The 17,789-nt window shown below is 33.8% G+C and overlaps 1 protein-coding gene across 1 annotated transcript in view; it reads left to right on the forward strand.

Moving 5' to 3' along the window:
* Positions 1–17,258, forward strand: part of EIF4E (eukaryotic translation initiation factor 4E) — a 39,477-nt gene extending 22,219 nt beyond the window's left edge. Inside the window, exons 2-7 of the mRNA XM_040237812.1 lie at positions 2,810–2,916; positions 7,163–7,258; positions 10,020–10,083; positions 10,786–10,899; positions 13,482–13,621; positions 15,688–17,258. Coding sequence (XP_040093746.1) covers positions 2,810–2,916; positions 7,163–7,258; positions 10,020–10,083; positions 10,786–10,899; positions 13,482–13,621; positions 15,688–15,802 — 636 coding nt within the window. The 3' untranslated portion in view covers positions 15,803–17,258. The remainder of the gene's footprint in view (positions 1–2,809; positions 2,917–7,162; positions 7,259–10,019; positions 10,084–10,785; positions 10,900–13,481; positions 13,622–15,687) is intronic.
* The last annotated feature ends 531 nt before the right edge of the window (positions 17,259–17,789 follow it).

Consider the following 17,789-nt stretch of genomic DNA (forward strand, 5'->3'; position numbering starts at 1 on the left):
GGACAGAGGAGCCTGGTGGGCTGCAGTCCATGGTGTCACAAGAGAGTCAGACGCAACAACTAAACAAAGTCAAGACTGTCTGCTAGCCCTGTTATCTGGATCATGTGTATGTTATCTAGGTCTCTTTCTATAGACAGTTTAATCTCTTGATCATCAGTTGCTATAGAAGTTTTTTTTTTGCATTGTTCCATTGTTTGCTGTGTATTGTTGATAATATTCATAGAGGCTCAGACTTTTCCTGTGAAGAATAGAGAGTTCAGTCCTTGTGAGGCAGTTAATTTATCAGATTACCTTGATCTTGTCAGGGATTACTTTTAGAATTTGCTAGGCATATGGATTTCTTCTGAAAACTGAGGCTTTTCAACCATCCACTCTGGCTGGATCTGAACTTAGTCTTCCAAATGCTGTTCAGCCTCTGAAGTCTTGGCTCAGCTGTTCTCGTGTAGGCCACCCAGAGTTGCGCTCTGAACATCTCAGTTTAGGAGTCACAGCCAAGGATTTGAGAGATTTATACATAAATTTTTGAGTCTCACTCCTGCAGTTCCCTTTTCTCTGGTACACTGTTCCTGAAACCCACCTGCCTTATCAGTCCCTAATTGTTTCCTATTTTCTCTGTTCACTCAGACTGCCCGTGTTTGGAGGCCATCATTAATTTTAAGCTAGTGAAGAATGGCATTTGGTAATGATCATCTATTTGAAGATTTAAATGTATTGTGATGAGAAAATGCTGGTAAAAATGGTGATATTAAGGCATTGGCTACTATACGTAAATTTTAGGGCCTTAACTACTCTGGGTAAACATTTAAAATTTAAGAAATCAAGGCAGTAAGTTTCTGTTGGGTGTAGCATTGTCATCATTGGCATTACAATTGTGAGCAAAATCGAGATAAAGCCCTTGCTGTGAGTGACTTTATAGGCTAGTAAAAAGTAGTTCCTGGAGGTGTCTTTTTCATTAGAAAAATGAATTTTATTTTGTAAAATATGTATCATCTGTCTGCTTTGAAATCTTTTAGATCATACATCTCTGATTTATAAAGTGTTAATGTAAATATGTGTCTTTATTGTTTTTCTGGTTCAGTTTAAATCTGATATTCAGACACTTGTTGCAGTGCCCTCTTCTTTTGTATCAACTTGTTTCAGCTTCTGGTCCCTTTTCTTAGCTATCTTTTTGTTGGTGCCAATTTACAGTAGGGTGAAGAGCTGCATAGATTAATGTGGGGAATATGCATTATTCTCAGGCTCCATTTTTCCATGACATTTTTAAATGATGATGATAACTATGTTTCAGTTCAGTTTGGTTCTCAGTTGTGTCCGACTCTTTGCGACCCCATGGACTGCAGCATGCCAGGCCTCTCTGTCCATCACCATCTCCCGGAGTCTACTCAAACTCATGTCCATTGAGTCAGTGATGCTGTCCAACCATCTCATCCTCTGTCGTCCCCTTCTCCTCCCGCCTTCAATCTTTCCCAGAATCAACGTCTTTTCAGATGAGTCAGTTCTCCATATCAGGTGGCCAAAGTATTGGAGTTTCAGCTTCAGCATCAGTCCTTCCAGTGAATATTCAGGACTGATCTCCTTTAGGATTGACTGCTTGGATCTCCTTGCAGTCCAAGGGACTCTCAAGTCTTCTCCAGCAGTTCAAAAGCATCAATTCTTTGGCGCTCAGCTTTCTTTATAGTCCAACTCTCGCATCCATACATGACCACTGGAAAAACGATAGCCTTGACTAGACGGACCTTTGTTGGCAAAGGAATGTCTTTGCTTTTTAATATGCTGTCTAGGTTGGTCATAACTTTTCTTTCAAGGAGCAAGTATCTTTTAATTTCATGGCTGCAGTCACCATCTGCAGTGATTTTGGAGCCCCAAAAAATAGTCTTTCCCTGTTTCCATATCTGTTTGCCATGAAGTGATGAGACTGGATGCCATGACCTTATTTTTCTGAATGTTGAGTTTTAAGCCAACTTTTAAACTCTCCTCTTTAACTTTCATCAAGAGGCTCTTTAGTTCTTCACTTTCTGCCGTAAGGGTGGTGTCATCTGCATATCTGAGGTATCTCTCCCAGCAATCTTGATTCCAGCTGTGCTTTATCCAGCCCGGCGTTTCTCATGATGTACTCTGCATATAAGTTAAATAAGCAAGGTGGCAATATACAGCCTTGATGTACACCTTTCCCGATTTAGAAGATTTCAATTCAAGCTGGTGTCCAGCTTTTTTCCTTAGGGTTGTTTGAAAATGACAGAAGTTGCTCCACTTTAAGTTACCATATATCATAACAGTGTGACATGAAGGCAAGGATCTGTGTAGTATTGCCTTACTCATTTTATAAAGATTTTTTGTGTGTCATGTAATATAGTTAATTATGCTCTCCAAACTTTAGTTGAACTGGCCCTCCCCACTAACCACCCCTGCCATGCACAGCACTTTAATGGGATGTTAAAAGAAAGATACTTCATTCTCCTATTTTGCATGGTGTCTAACAATCTTATGTTAAATGTGTAAGTGGAAGATAACAATATATATTTTAAATTTGAGAAACATTTTGCTCTTAATGAAGAGATGCTAGAAGAGTCTGGTGCTTTTCTTAGAGTTTGGCTAGTAGTCTACTTTATCAAATGCTTCTCCTATAATTCATTCTTTAAAAAAATGTTATGAACAGTATTGGTTCAGATTTATTTTTAGAGTATTGCTGTCATAGAGATTAAGTTTTCACAACATTGTAAATTAACTATATTTCAATAAAAATGTACAAATTTCTTAATGTTATTTCTTCATGTTAAGAAGTTTATAATGTTTAATTATTTTCCACTAGGAAACCACCCCTACTCCAAATCCCCCGCCTACAGAAGAAGAGAAAACAGAATCCAATCAGGAGGTTGCTAACCCAGAACACTATATTAAACACCCTTTACAGAACAGGTAAGCTTTCTGACACATAGATTTTTTGACTTGGGCAACAACGTAAATGGTGAATGGGACAGGTTTGGAGGGGAAGGTTAGAATAGACTGGTTTTAGGTATGTTAGGTTGAGGATTCCATTTTCACTTGGATGACCCACGTCTGGCAAGCAGTTTTATGTGTGAATCTTGAGCTCAGGAAGTAAAACTTTGAATGGTAGTTGAAACCATAGGAGTAAATGAGTTCTCTTAAGTGAATTTGACTCACAACAGAGGCTTGGAATATTAGCACATGGGGATTTTTTGGGGGTAAGAATGGCTATGAAGATAACAGACGTGGTGCAAAGAGAGAGGGGGTTGGGCAGGGATGAACTGGTAGTTTGGCGTTAACAGATGCAAATTATTATATAGAGAGAGTGGATAAACAACAAGGTCCTACTGTATAGCCCAGAGAACTATATAGTTAATATCCTATGATAAACGATAATGGAGAAGAATATGAAAATATATATACATATGTATAGCTAAGTCACTTTGTTGTACAGCAGAAATTACCATAACATTGTAAATCAACTGTACTTCAATAAAATTTTTTAAGAATGCCTGTGGAAATGTTAGACATATATACTGTATAAACTAGGGCAGAGTGTTGGTCATGGAAACCAAGAAAATGGTTTAAGGACAAGGTACAGCATATATGCCCCAAAAAGGTCAAATATTCATTGGATTGAACAATAAGTCTTTGCTAACACTGGAGAAAGTTTAGTAGAGTAGATGATAGAAAAAGATTGGTGTAGTTTGAAGAGTGAATAGAAATATACAAATGTATAGAGCAGGAATAGACAATTTGAAGGAGAAAGTTCAGATGGTCTGTGAAGGAGAAAAAGCCTAGGGTATGTGGAGTCTGGAGTTTTAAGTTCTCTGTTTTTCTCTGATACCTTCTTCCTCATTTTGTTTTGCTCCACTCCCCAAAATAGTCTGTGTTAAAAATTTGATTTGTATTTTTCCAAAACCTTTCAATGTACATATATATACTTTTTTAATCTATACAGATTGCCATACTATTTTTTGTCTTTATTTTAATCCACAGCCTTGTTTTAAATGAATATATAGTCATATTTTATCAGGCTTACATTAATGAGTATGCAGATTTTTAAAATTTACAAACAGTGCTAATGTATACATCCTTATTTTTTTTTTTTTGCACTTGTGTGAATATAGTGGTATATCTATATGGTAAAATTTCCGAGTTCTTAGGTTTAAGACTGCTCATTATCTACCTTCGTAGACACTGCCAAATTATCCTCCTTTATCTGCTTAGACTTACTGATTTCTACATCCTTGCCAACTGGTACCATCAATCTTTTAAATTTAATTGTCCGTCAGGTTGGTTCTAGCCTAATTTGTGAAAACAATGTCTTATTGTTTTAAATGTGCATTTCTTCTATTGAAGTTTCAAAGAGTTTTGTTCAAGACAATTGCTTATTTGTGTTTTTACCTGTGAGAAGTCTGTTCAGTTCTTATTGTCTGTTATTTTCTTTTTGGTTATCTTTTCAAGTTTATTTCCAAGCATTGTACATTAGAGATGCTAACCCATCCAAGGGGGGATTAGATTGAAATACACTTCCAAATCATTTGTCTTTTAACATTGTCTAAAGAGTTGTGTTATTTTAAAGGTTTTTTATTTTCATATAATCAAATACCAACTTTCCTCCATGGTTTCTGGGTTTCATGTCAGTCTTAAGAGAATTTTACCCTCACATTTATCCTTTTTTTTTTAACCCATACAATTAACACATTTAATAGTGGCCTAGAAGTCTTCTTGCATGTATATATTATGTTTATTATATTTTTAAAATTATTTATTGTAAATCTCACTTCTTTGGGCTCATAACCCCTTTACATTCTTAAAAATTATTGAGGATTCCACAGTGTTTTACAGGTTATATAGATTTTCATCTATTTTCATTTGCTATATTAGAAAATAAATCTCAAAAAATATAAAATTACATATGTACTTAACCCATTGCATGTTAATGTAAATGACTTTTATGGAAAACGTTTATTCAAAATAAAAAATACATAGTGAGAAGAACAGCATTTTTGTAAATATTTTTAAGTGCCTGGCTTAATAGAAATCAGCTAGGTTTTCATAGCTGGTTCTGCATTTTCAAGTCTTTGGAGATATGTTGTTTCAGATGAAGTTTTAAGGATAAAATATGACCTCAAATATACATGGTTGGAAAAGGAGAAATTTTAATGGCCTTTTATAATTATGAATATCTCCTTCCTTTGATACTAGGTTTCTTGCAGGTTAGTTGCAATGTAGAATCTGAAACCACATCCAAGAACTTTTTTCTACTCTGTTACTTTAAAATCCATTGATCTGTCTTGCATTTGAAATATATATATCCTTCTTCACTCATGCATACCACTGGTCATTTAGAAAATACTGGTTCAGTGAGTTTGTAGACCTAAATATTGGCATTTTTCATTATATGATATCAAAACAATAACATTATCATTACTAAATGCCTCAGAAATATACCCAAGTTTTGTTAAATTGTCATGCTCAGTGACACCTGCAGGCTTTCCAGAATTCTGATTTTTCTCCTGAAAGCTTAAATTTTAGCAACATGCTCACTCTGTTCATTTTTCAAGAAGTAACCGTGATTGATCAGCTTATTCTTCCAAGTAAAAGTGGTGTTCTTTGAAAAAACGACTAGTTCTCCTCACAACTCAATGCCTAAGCATTGTCTTTGGTGTGCAGAAGTATTTTTTGTGCAGAAAAAAAATGTGCACAGATTGAAGTTTAATAAAACAAGTATTTTATTACTGCTTCATCAGTGGCATTCTTAACAGAAACTGACAGTTATTCTTCTGAGAGTTGATGATAATCCAGGAACAGTGACAAATGGTAGACATGGGAGCCACTGCCCGATCTTTGTATGTACATTACTGCTAGGTTTACTGTTGTTTTTGCATCATCAGTGAAAGTGTCACCACAGTGAAAAATAAAATATCTTAGGGTTTTATGAAATAGTTTTTACTCATCAGTGCTCCTGAAAGGGTCTTAAGATGCCTAAGGGGACTTGTAAACCACATTCTAAGAACTGTTGATAGGCACTTAGGATGTTTCCAGTTTTCCAAATTTAAGAGCATTATTGTACAGATATTTTTGCTTAGTCATCCAGTCATTTTCTAGAATAAACCTTTAATGGCTGCAATTTTTTTTTTAAGATGGAATGGAATTTTATTATTTTCAGTTGAAGTGTAACAATTTCAAATGTACAGCACAGTGATTCAGTATTTGTATGTATTGTGGAATGATCATAATCAACATCTATCACAATACATATTTATAATATATTTTCTTATAATGAGAACTTTTAAGATTTAGTCTCTTCACAACTTTCAAATTTGCAGTGCAGTGTTACGAACTCTATTTACTATGTTGTATGTTGCATCCCCATGATTTATAACTAGAAGTTTGTTCCACTTGACCCCCTTCATGCATTTCCTCACCCCTTTGCCTCTGGGAACCACCAGTCTGTTCTCCGTATCAGTGAGCTTGGGGTGGGTTTTTCTCCTTTTTTAAAGTTTTTTTTTAGATTCCAGGTATAAGCAAAATCATATAGTATTTGTTTTTCCTGTATAGTGTGTGATTTATTTAACTTGTTACAAAGTCCTATGGTCCATCCATGTTGGAAATAGCAAAATTTCTTTCTCTTTTATGGCTGAATAATCCATTGAATATACACCTTCATACATACATACATATTTTCTTTTTTCACTCCTTGATGAACATTTAAGTTGCTTCTGTATCTTAAGCTCTTGTAAAGCTGTACTAATCATGGGGATTCGTATATCTTTTTCAAGTTAGTATTTTCATGTTTTCAGATAATATCCAGAAGTGGAATTGCTGGATCAAATGGTAGTTCTGTTTTTTATTTTTTCAGGAAAGACTGAATTAGTTTTAGAAATCCAGGGTACAGTACTTGATACTGTATGTTCAGTAGTTTTTCTGCCTTTGCTTTTTCAAAATATTTTTTTCCTTGATCAAGGGTTGGCAAATACAAATTACCAAGTAGGTGTTGAAATGCATCTCATTTTTATGTCTGAGATTATCAAGCATTAATCATGAAGTTATAAAATATATGTCTACTTGGAAAACTGTCTTCAGACAACATTTTTATTAATAAGTGAAACTCACTGCTGCTTTGAACATGGATGTAAAACTTCTGTTGACACTGACTTTCTGTTTTTAGATGGGCACTCTGGTTTTTTAAAAATGATAAAAGCAAAACTTGGCAAGCAAACCTTCGATTGATCTCTAAGTTTGATACTGTTGAAGACTTCTGGGCGTAAGTAACCATTTTAGGATGTTTGTTTTATTGTGTACTTTTTTAAGTTGTATTCGCAAAAAGAAGGGTAAGGTGAACAGTTGATATTTACTTTTTTGCTTGTTCATCGTCTCACAACTGTTAGAATTGGTGATTATTTCTCAACAGTTTTCTCAACAGTTCTCAAAAGCTTCCATCTTGTCATCATTTAGCTCTGCCTATTCTCTATTCCTTTTCCTAAGATATCATTCATTGAGAATCCTTTATTGTCACTGGAACTTCTGACAACTTTTAGGACCTTGTCCCCTTTCTTGGTTACCTAGGCAAATTTGCTCTATTTTTATTCCAGAGCTTTCTTAGGAAAAGAATGCTTTTCTTAGCATTTCTGCAGATTCTTTTTTGTATAAACTGTGGATTTCCTGTGATAAAGATTCTGAATTTCAAAGGATGAACTGCTCATAAATCAGGGTTTGTCAAAGAATGACAGTATCTGTGATGATAGATAATTTTATTACACTTTGTGGTCAAATTAAAAATACTTGAAATATTTTTGAGATTTTATTTCAGATTTAGCAATATAATTTAATTTAGAGCTATAAAGTTCTGTGCAAGAAGTTTTAGAATATTGATTCTTTAAAACAGTTTATTTAGTTATGTCTTATTTGCTTGAAAAATATATAGGGAGAAACTGTTGGAGAACATGAAAGATACAGCTTATTAAAAACATGTTTAAGAGCTGTAAATTATCTAGCAGTTATCTAAGTATTCTAATTTGTTCAGTTTGTGTATTTTGGATCATATCAGTGATGTGATTCCTGTGTTTTAATTTTAATACTTGGGTGTATCACGCAGATAGATGGTGGTTAGAAAATTATAAATAAATTATGATTTAAAATTTTATACATATTTATACTTCCAGCATATTAGGCATTTAGTATGCATTTAAATCACTGAAAACAAAGCATAGAATAATTAAAGAAAACTATGTTGAGATCACTTTGGTCACTTCTAATTGAACTTATGGGCTTTTTTTTTTTTTTTTAATTAGTGAAAACATTTTTAAAAAATGAACTACATTTGAAACTCCCAGTAATTCATAGGCCTAGTTAAATTATGGTTCTGTTTTGCCCTTCATCAAAACATTGAGTGTTTTTCTTCTCTAATTGTATTTATTCAAGAGTTTTCTGAAGCATAATAGTTTCCAGTATTCTGTGGAGGAGGGGAGAGCAAGAGTTCTGAGCCATTCTCCCAGTGAATAGGATTTGCATTTATCTAAGTTTGTTTGGCTGTCACCAGTTTTACATAATTATATATCTAAGTGACCTCTAATTAGAACATGATGCCACAGTTTTTAGGTATGTTGTAAGCAATATTATTGCTGAGTGGATTTTTATGCCATAATTGAAAGATAAACCCTTAAGCTTTCTGTCTTTGTCACTTAGTTTCTCCCTTTTGGGGGGACAAATTTAATGAAACAGCTAGTGAGGTTTGTTTTTTTTTTAATCTAGTCTTGTCTGTAGCATTAGGATTCTATTTAAGTGTGCCATTAACAGATTCTAATTGTAAACTTAGTAAGAGACCTTAGAGCATGATTAAGGAGAAAGAAGACAGCAGAAAGAATCGTTGGTCTTTTCTACTTTGAATGCCATTGAAGAATGTCCCTTCCCCACTAGACATTAATTGTATAGAAATGGTGGTTCTAATTCTGTAGTTACGTTAGTATCCATGTCTCTCTTCTTGCCTAGTGGAATCTTGTCAGTGATAATCTAGTTTGGAAAGAGTTACTACTAGATAGAATAACCCAACAAGCTGTATGCTGTCTTAATGCTCTCTCATTCAAATTGGATTTGTTGTTAAACTGTGGGATGTCATCCAAAGAATCCTTGACTCTTTCTCAAAACTCTACTTGAAATACTCGCAGACTGGGTTAAAATAGCAGTAAGAAAATCTTACTAAGGGAAATAACCATCCGTGTGGTATTATTGCTAGTCATGTAAGATCATCACTTCTGTATAAAATACTGGAGACAGGCAAAGCATTCTTACTCTATTGCCAGTTTCATAACAAATTTGCTATGGTAGATTTCAAGATCAAATGATCCAATCTAGCATTCTACCTTTAGGCTAGTGGAATACCTAATTCATCCCAAATGTTAATCTGTTACATTGCTATTTGGGAAATAGTTTAGAAATACACATTCTGTGGTTCCAGCCTATATTTAAGGAATTAAAATTCTAAGAAGTAGGATGTAGAACTATTCTGTCTTTAAAAGCTCCCCCAAAGATTATTATGCTTGCTGACTTAAACTAGTAATGATGTGTAGTATTTGGGGACTGTTGATCTTTTCCACTCTTGGGTACATTCACAGATAATAATAATGTTGACTTAGTTTAGTCATGCAATCCTGATGATCAGGGAGTTTTGTCTTACTTTCTCTAGATTTGTCTTTTTGTGTGTTTAAAATGGCTTATTTACTTAAAGCCATCTGGTACCTCTCTTCTCAGTTTCTTGTAATAATGTGTATATATTAAGTTAACTAATACACCAAAATTGTCAGGATAAAATCGCTGAAGATATTTCTAAAAATCATCAGATGTTGATTCTTAAAGCTGACTGTTATTAAGATCTGTTTGGTCTGTTTCAGAAATTGACTCCATAGTGGGAAAAAAGTAAATGAGTTTTTATCTTGTTTATTTTTATCATATTCTCTGAATGTACATATAAACACCTAAACTCTACACTACATTTTCTATGTTTATAATTGTTCTTTTCTTTTACCTAGTCTATACAACCATATCCAGTTGTCTAGTAATTTAATGCCTGGCTGTGACTACTCACTTTTTAAGGTATGCTTAATTGGTGACTTCATATATTTATTATAAGATTGGACCATTCAGGTATTCATTAAAATCTTACCATGAACTTAGAAATAGTTACTGTTGTGATGCTTGGAGAATAATTATATTAGCTTTACCATATTTTAGCATAAGTATATTTTGGCTTCTTTTAGTATAAATAATTGAAATTAAGTGAGAATTTGGCTGTATAGGCATATACTATGATTAATTTTGAGGAGAGCTTTGATTATCCACTCCTATTTCTTCTTTATATACTTGAGTAGACCGAAGTGCAGTTTGTCAGGAGTATGTGCGTCCTTGAGATACTTATGTGAGTTTTGTCAGCTGTTAGTGGGTGGGACAGTCATTAGCTCTCTGCAGTGGTGTAGCTTTCATATGTATTTTTTAGATGTAGAAATGTGATGGCTTCTAAAAGGTGTATGTTACTCAGAACCTCCAAAGTATGTTACTTTAGAACCTCCAAATTAAGTCAAACCCCAGATTTGATAGCTATTAAGTGCCCTAGTCAAGGCTCTGTTTTTGCAGTCCCATGCCTCTAGCTTTAAGTTTTGTGTGCTTTCGCACTACCTCAATAACAGTTTTATGAGTATAAAGTAAACAGTTAACAAAGTTGTTGCTTACTGTTTTTAGTCATTATCTTAAGTTAAACTAACAATATTGTCTCATATTATTGTACCCCTAACCTTGTAGGATGGTATTGAGCCTATGTGGGAAGATGAGAAAAACAAACGAGGAGGACGATGGCTAATTACACTGAACAAACAGCAGAGACGAAGTGACCTCGATCGTTTTTGGCTAGAGACAGTAAGGTTTTAAAATTATAAAGCTGTTTTTGAATACTAAAACTTTGTTGTTGTTCAGTTCAGTTCAGTCCAGTCACGTCCAACTCTGTGTGACCCCATGAATCGCAGCACGCCAGGCCTCCCTGTCCATCACCAACTCCCGGAGTTCACTCAGACTCACATCCATCGAGTCAGTGATGCCATCCAGCCATCTCATCCTCAGTCATCCCCTTCTCCTCGTGCCCCCAATCCCTCCCAGCAGCAGAGTCTTTTTCCAATGAGTCAACTCTTCGCATGAGGTGGCCAAAGTACTGGAGTTTCAGCTTTAGCATCATTCCTTCCAAAGAAAACCCAGGGCTGATCTCCTTGCAGTCCAAGGGACTCTCAAGAGTCTTCTCCAACACCACAGTTCAAAAGCATCAATTCTTCGGCACTCAGCCTTCTTCACAGTCCAACTCGCACATCCATACATGACCACAGGAAAAACCATAGCCTTGACTAGACGGACCTTAGTTGGCAAAGTAATGTCTCTGCTTTTGAATATGCTATCTAGGTTGGTCATAACTTTTCTTCCAAGTTGTTGTTGTTATTCAGTTGCTAAGTTGTTTCTGACTCTGCGACCCCATGAACTACAGCACTCCAGGCTTCCCTGTCCTTCACTATCTCCCATAGTTTGTTCAAACTCATGTCCTTTGAGTCAGTGACACCATCCAACCATTTCATCCTCTGTTGCCCTCTTCTCCTCTTGCCCTTAATTTTTCCCATCATCAGGGTCTTCTATAATGAATCAGCTTTTTGCATCATGTATCCAGAGTATTGGAGCCTCAGCAGCAGTCCTTTCAATGAATATTCAGGGTTGATTTCCTTTAGAATTGATTGGCGTGATCTCCTTGCTGTCCACAGGACTCTCTTCAAGAATCTTCTGCAGCACCACAAGAGTCTTCTCCAGCACCGCAGTTGGAAAGCATCAATTCTTCGGTGCTCACCCTTCTTTATAGTCCACCTCTAACATCCATACATGACCACTGGAAAAACTATAGCTTTGATTATACGAACCTTTGTCAGCAAAGTGATGTCTCTGCTTTTTAATATGCTGTCTAGGTTTGTCATAGCTGTTCTTCCCAGGAGCAAGTGTCTTTTAATTTCGTGGCTGCAGTGACCGTCCACAGTGATTATGGAGCCCTAGAAAATGAAATCTGACTCTTGTTTCCCACATTTTCCCCATCTGTTTGCCATGAAGTGATAGGACCAGATGCCATTATTTTCGTTTTTTTGAATGTTGAGCTTTAAGCCAGCTTTTTCACTGTCCTCTTTTACCTTCATCAAGAGGCTCTACCTCTTCACTTTCTGCCATTAAAGTGGTAGAAAACTTTGTTCCTTTTTCGTTGGTTACTCAAAGAGAAGATAAGGATGCCCACTCTAGAAATCTAGACCAGCACTTAATTTTGTTCTACCATGTGAATGAATCTTGTATACTTTTTACATACTAGTACAGTAAAATGCCTTGCTACATATTACAAATCCAGAAAATGATTGGCAGTTGACTGACTTTCCACAATAAGGTCATCCTAGTCATTTCATTAAGTTCAAAATTGTAACTTTCACATTTTGTATGATACAAGTTTTTACAGTCCTTGGAGATTGCTTTGTGAACTCAGCTTTTTAGATTTGTGAAGGAAATAGTGAAATTGTAGCTTGATATCATTCAGCTTATATGTTGTGATATAATTTGGAACTTTTGGCTTCATACGACATTTATTAAATTGAGATAACAGACGTTTTCTCTAGTGAAAGGTTTTAAACCCCAGGCTTTTAAGATCAGGGATTATAGTCTTTTTGTATCTTGAACACTGGTCTGGTCTGTAGTTAGCTAGCATATTAAGCGTGCCACGTGGCATGCACAATCTTAGTTCCCTGACCAGGGATCCAACCTGAGCCCCCTGCCATGGAAGCATGGAGTCTTAACCACTGGACCACCAGGGAAGTTCCTGGTTAGCACTTACTAAATTGAGCAATAATAAATATTTCAGTAAATGGCTTTTATTGAGGAAAAACTTAATTTTCTTTTGGGAGAGATTATCAATAAATACCATTTTAGAACTCTTTATTAAGTCATTTCAGTTTTGTAAGATGACAAAAGTTGTGGAGACAGATGGTGGTACTGAATATACTTAATGTCACTAAACCTTAAAAATGGTTAAAATGGTAAATTTTGTTATGTATTTACCATATATATTTTTTTAATTAGGGAAAGTTTATGAAAAGCAACAGGAACAAGAGGCATTTCATCCATGAGCAGCTTTTTCATTTATTCCATTAAAACTTGTTTACTGGCAAGTGTAGCAGCAGAGCAAATGAATATTAGTAAAATAATTCACCTTTTTTGTGCCCTGACTGAAAAAGTTAGCAAAACTGTTAATGTTTTTGGTATTAAAGAATCAAATTAACAATTTTTTAAAGGCAGGAAGACAAAAAATCATATATATATATATATAAAACCCTTCATTTTCAGCTTTGTATATAAATATATGAGACATTTTGCAACTTAAAGAAGCAGTTCATAATCTGTTGAATGTAATTTGAAATTGAGTTTTTTCTCTTAAGCTGCTGTGCCTTATTGGAGAATCTTTTGATGACTACAGCGATGATGTGTGTGGAGCTGTTGTTAATGTTAGAGCTAAAGGTGATAAAATAGCAATATGGACTACTGAATGTGAAAACAGAGAAGCTGTTACACATATAGGGTAAGTTCTGCTGTTTGTGTACTTTTAAAATAGATAACTAAAAGCAGAACTACTTTTTTAAAAATATGTTTATGTAGATCATTATTTTTCTTGTTTTCATGAACACTTTTATAACCTTGAATGGCTGTATTGGTATTCTATGTCTGGTTCATCCTTTTTCATTTCTATAAAATTTCTTTTTCCTATCAATGGAGTATAGAACCACTGGAACACTGTTTTAGCACGTCACATTTTATTTATCAAATGAGAATGTGTCTTTTCCTTAATGTACTTTAAAAACCACAGTGCTTATGTATAATACTCAATTCATTGGTGAATATTGGCAAATGGTATATGTGTATTTTGCCACATATGTGTACACTTAAACATGAAATTTCCATTGAGATATAAGTGACAGTAGCTTGGTTTTGTCCATGCTTAAAACCTACATGTATATATTTTAAAACTTTGTGGCAAATATTACTACTTACAAAAATTGCTTATCATTTTTTCCCCTCAAATGTCAGTCAGTGTTAATTTTTACTAAATTTAAGTTAGTAAAATTGAACTTTAAATTTTATATTGAAATTAAGTGTACAGGTCATAGGTCTCAATATGTTTGATTTGCCCCTTTGTATGTTGATTTTTCCAACAGTATGAATTCTGTGAATATAATTCCTTTCTGTATTAAAAGGTGTGGGTATTTTCCAGGTTTCATTTTCCAGAGGGTTTCTATAAGAGAAAATTGATAATTGATTGTCATCATATTCCTGATCTTTTTGTCAGCATTGAATCTTATTGATTGTGAGGATCTCATATTTCTTTGAAAATGCATTAAAGAAATTAGACATGAATTTCTTTCCTTGGGAAGATTTTTAATTGTGTCAGTGTTAACAATTTTTGAAATCTTTATTTACACATTTGACTTCAGTTTTTCAAGGAAGGATATTTTTCTGCCTGTTTAAGCTGCATGGCTCAGTGCTCTTGCTTTCTGGCATTTTTAGTGATTAAGTATAATTGAAGGTACATTGCATCCTAATGTCAACTTGATATTAATTGTAATTTTAGTTATCTCAAAATTATTTTTAAATACCTTACTCTAGAGAAGGTACTGAAATCTTCTGAAGGGTACAATATGAATAAATTTTCCTAGTATACTGGAGGATTCAGTTCCATGAAAATATATATATATCTTTATTTTTGTTTCATTTGGTGCTTATTTTAAAATTTTGCTCTTCTCAGATACCAGATTTCTAGTCTGACCTATGATGTTCTCAGATTATATGGTGATCTGTGCCCAGTTTTATCTTGTCAGCCTTATCTTTCATATTTACTTTTCTTGGTAGCTGTAGCCACTGAGCTTAATTTTTATTCCTCAGCCTTCAGATGTGCTTAATTCTCTTAGCATTATACTTTTGACCTCATAAATTTTAAAGGAGAGATTTCTTTGATTTCCAGGAGATTAGATCCTTCTTGTTAATGATACTGCAGCCCCTGTACTTACCCTCCTTGATACTCATCATATTTGTCCTTAAAATAGAAACATATGATTTGAAAATATTACAAATTGCCTTCAAAGTGTTTAATTTTTGAGTGTGCTTTCTTTCAGTAATAGATAAGGTAAATGTAATTGCAGTAACATAAAATATTTACTAAAGTTTATATGTAAAATATAATTGAAGCATTTTAGATCAAAAAATTAAAATATGTGCTTGTAATTGATTTTATACAAATCAATTTTGCATGTGATATAGCTCCACCATATGTATTTGTGATTAGTTGTTTGTAAATAATCAAATACTCTAAACTATAAATACCATAACCCCAGGGACTGTCCCTGCTTTGCTTATTATTAATTTATTGATAATTACCACAGTACCTGGTACATAGTAGATTCTCAAATATTGGTTAAGTGATTAACCAAGATTGTAGTGAAAAGGAAGAATATATTTTGTTAAAAGGAAAATGTGCAGTTTCTTATTTCACTCTCCAGTTTTTGTTTTTTTTTTAATAAAGAATAGTATTGCTGGATTTGGGGTGTATGTTTGAATAAAAATTAATGGCTACTTTTCTTTTTCTTCCTATAGGAGGGTATACAAGGAAAGGTTAGGACTTCCTCCAAAGATAGTGATTGGTTATCAGTCCCATGCAGACACAGCTACTAAGAGCGGCTCCACCACTAAAAATAGATTTGTTGTTTAAGAAGACACCTTCTGAGTATTCTCATAGGAGACTGCGTCAAGCAATCGAGATTTGGGAGCTGAACCAAAGCCTCTTCAAAAGCAGAGTGGACTGCATTTAAATTTGATTTCCATCTAAATGTTGCTAAGATATAAGAGAAGTCTCATTCGCCTTTGTCTTGTACTTCTGTGTTCATATTTTCTTTTTTTTTTTTTTGGCTAGAGTGTCCATTATCTCAATCAAAGAATTACAGTACACATCATCCCCAGAATTCATAAATTTGTTCCTGGCCCACTCTGTAATAGCTTAATAGAAATAACCATTACAAACACATTTGACCCATCTACAATATTAAAAAAAAAAACTTGCATTTCTATACCTTACAAGAGAATGATTTTGTTTACGTTCCATTGTATGCAGGAGCATATTTTGCTGGTTTGAAAGAGTATGATGCATACAGTTTTCTGGCAATTTTCTTTGTTTCTTTTTACAGCATTATCTGTGCTGTACTCTTGCTGATGGCTGCTAGATTTTAATTTATTTGTTTCCCTACTTGATAACATTAGTGATTCTGATTTCAGTTTTTCATTTGTTTTGCTTTAGTTTTTCTTTCTCATGTAACATTGGTGAAGGATCCAGGAATATGACACAAAGGTGGAATAAACATTAATTTTGTGCATTCTTTGGTAATTTTTTTTTAACTTAAAACTACAATGCTTTGCTACAAATTTATGCATTTCATTCAAATCAGTGATCTATGTTTGTGTGATTTCCTAAACTTAATTGTGGATTATAAAAAATGTAACATCATAATTACATTCCTAATTAGAATTAGTATGTCTGTTTTTGTATCTTTATGCTGTATTTTAACACTTTGTATTCCTTAGGTTATTTTGCTTTGGTTAAAAAATTGGCTCAAGTAGAAAAGCGGTCCCATTCATATTAAGACAGTGTACAAAACTGTAAATAAAATGTGTACAGTGAATTGTCTTTTAGACAACTAGAATTGTCCTTTTATTTCTCCATCTCTGTAGAAGGAATTTGTATTTCTTATTGCAAGGCAGTCTCTATTGTGTCTTCTCTTGTAGTGTCTTCCACATGAACAGCATAAGTTTGGAGCATTAGTTTGGTTATTTTGTTTATTTTAATTTTTAATAAATTGAATAGGTAGCATCATATATATGAAATTAAATTGATGTGGCTTTTTTTTTAAATAAGGCTCAGTCCTTTAGGCTTAGGTAAATAATGTACTCTTAATATGTTAAAACTCATGAAAATTGCAACCTTGATGCATCACCATTTGATTGGTAGGGATAGTAGTTACAAAACTTGGTTGTTAAGATGTTCTTCTTTAAGTGTCAAAATAATAACATAGGGAAAGACTTGTAGGTGATGGGGTGTATGCATTAAGAATTTTGTTAGTGTTGCTGTCTAAAGAGAATTGGAATAAACAGGTTATGAAGACTCATATTTTTAATGATAAACTGGTATATGGCTTTATGTAAAATTGAAAACTTGATCTACTCTTTAAGCGAATTTGAAAACAGCTTGTCTGTAATGCATAATTGTATATTTCAGATTCGATAAAATGAAATATAACTATTGTAGACAGAAGAGTGAGCTGAACTATAGGTAGAATAACCATTAGTTGAGAGGAAATTTTGTCTCTAGATGGTGATTATGAATTAATCATTTAAAACTGGTAAGTTTGACAAAAATCCTATGTAAAATAAATGTGAAATTAATAATACTGATTTTATTGAAGAATTTAAAACAGTTTAAAGGGTACCACAAGCTACCATCTGAGTATTCTCAATACCACAAACCCCCCTTGTTCAGTATTCTATAAATACTGTGTCTTTTATATTTATAATCTCAATATATGTACCTAATAATATCTTGTTTAAATTTGGGTGATTGGTTAAGGTGACTTATTGTCTTTTGGTATATGTAGTTTGTGAGCACTTTAAGAGCTTGCTTAAAAGTAACAGTGGTAGTATTAGTATGT

The sequence above is a fragment of the Oryx dammah genome, unplaced genomic scaffold (assembly GCF_014754425.2).
Source record: "Oryx dammah isolate SB20612 unplaced genomic scaffold, SCBI_Odam_1.1 HiC_scaffold_3, whole genome shotgun sequence".
NCBI lineage: Eukaryota > Metazoa > Chordata > Mammalia > Artiodactyla > Bovidae > Oryx > Oryx dammah.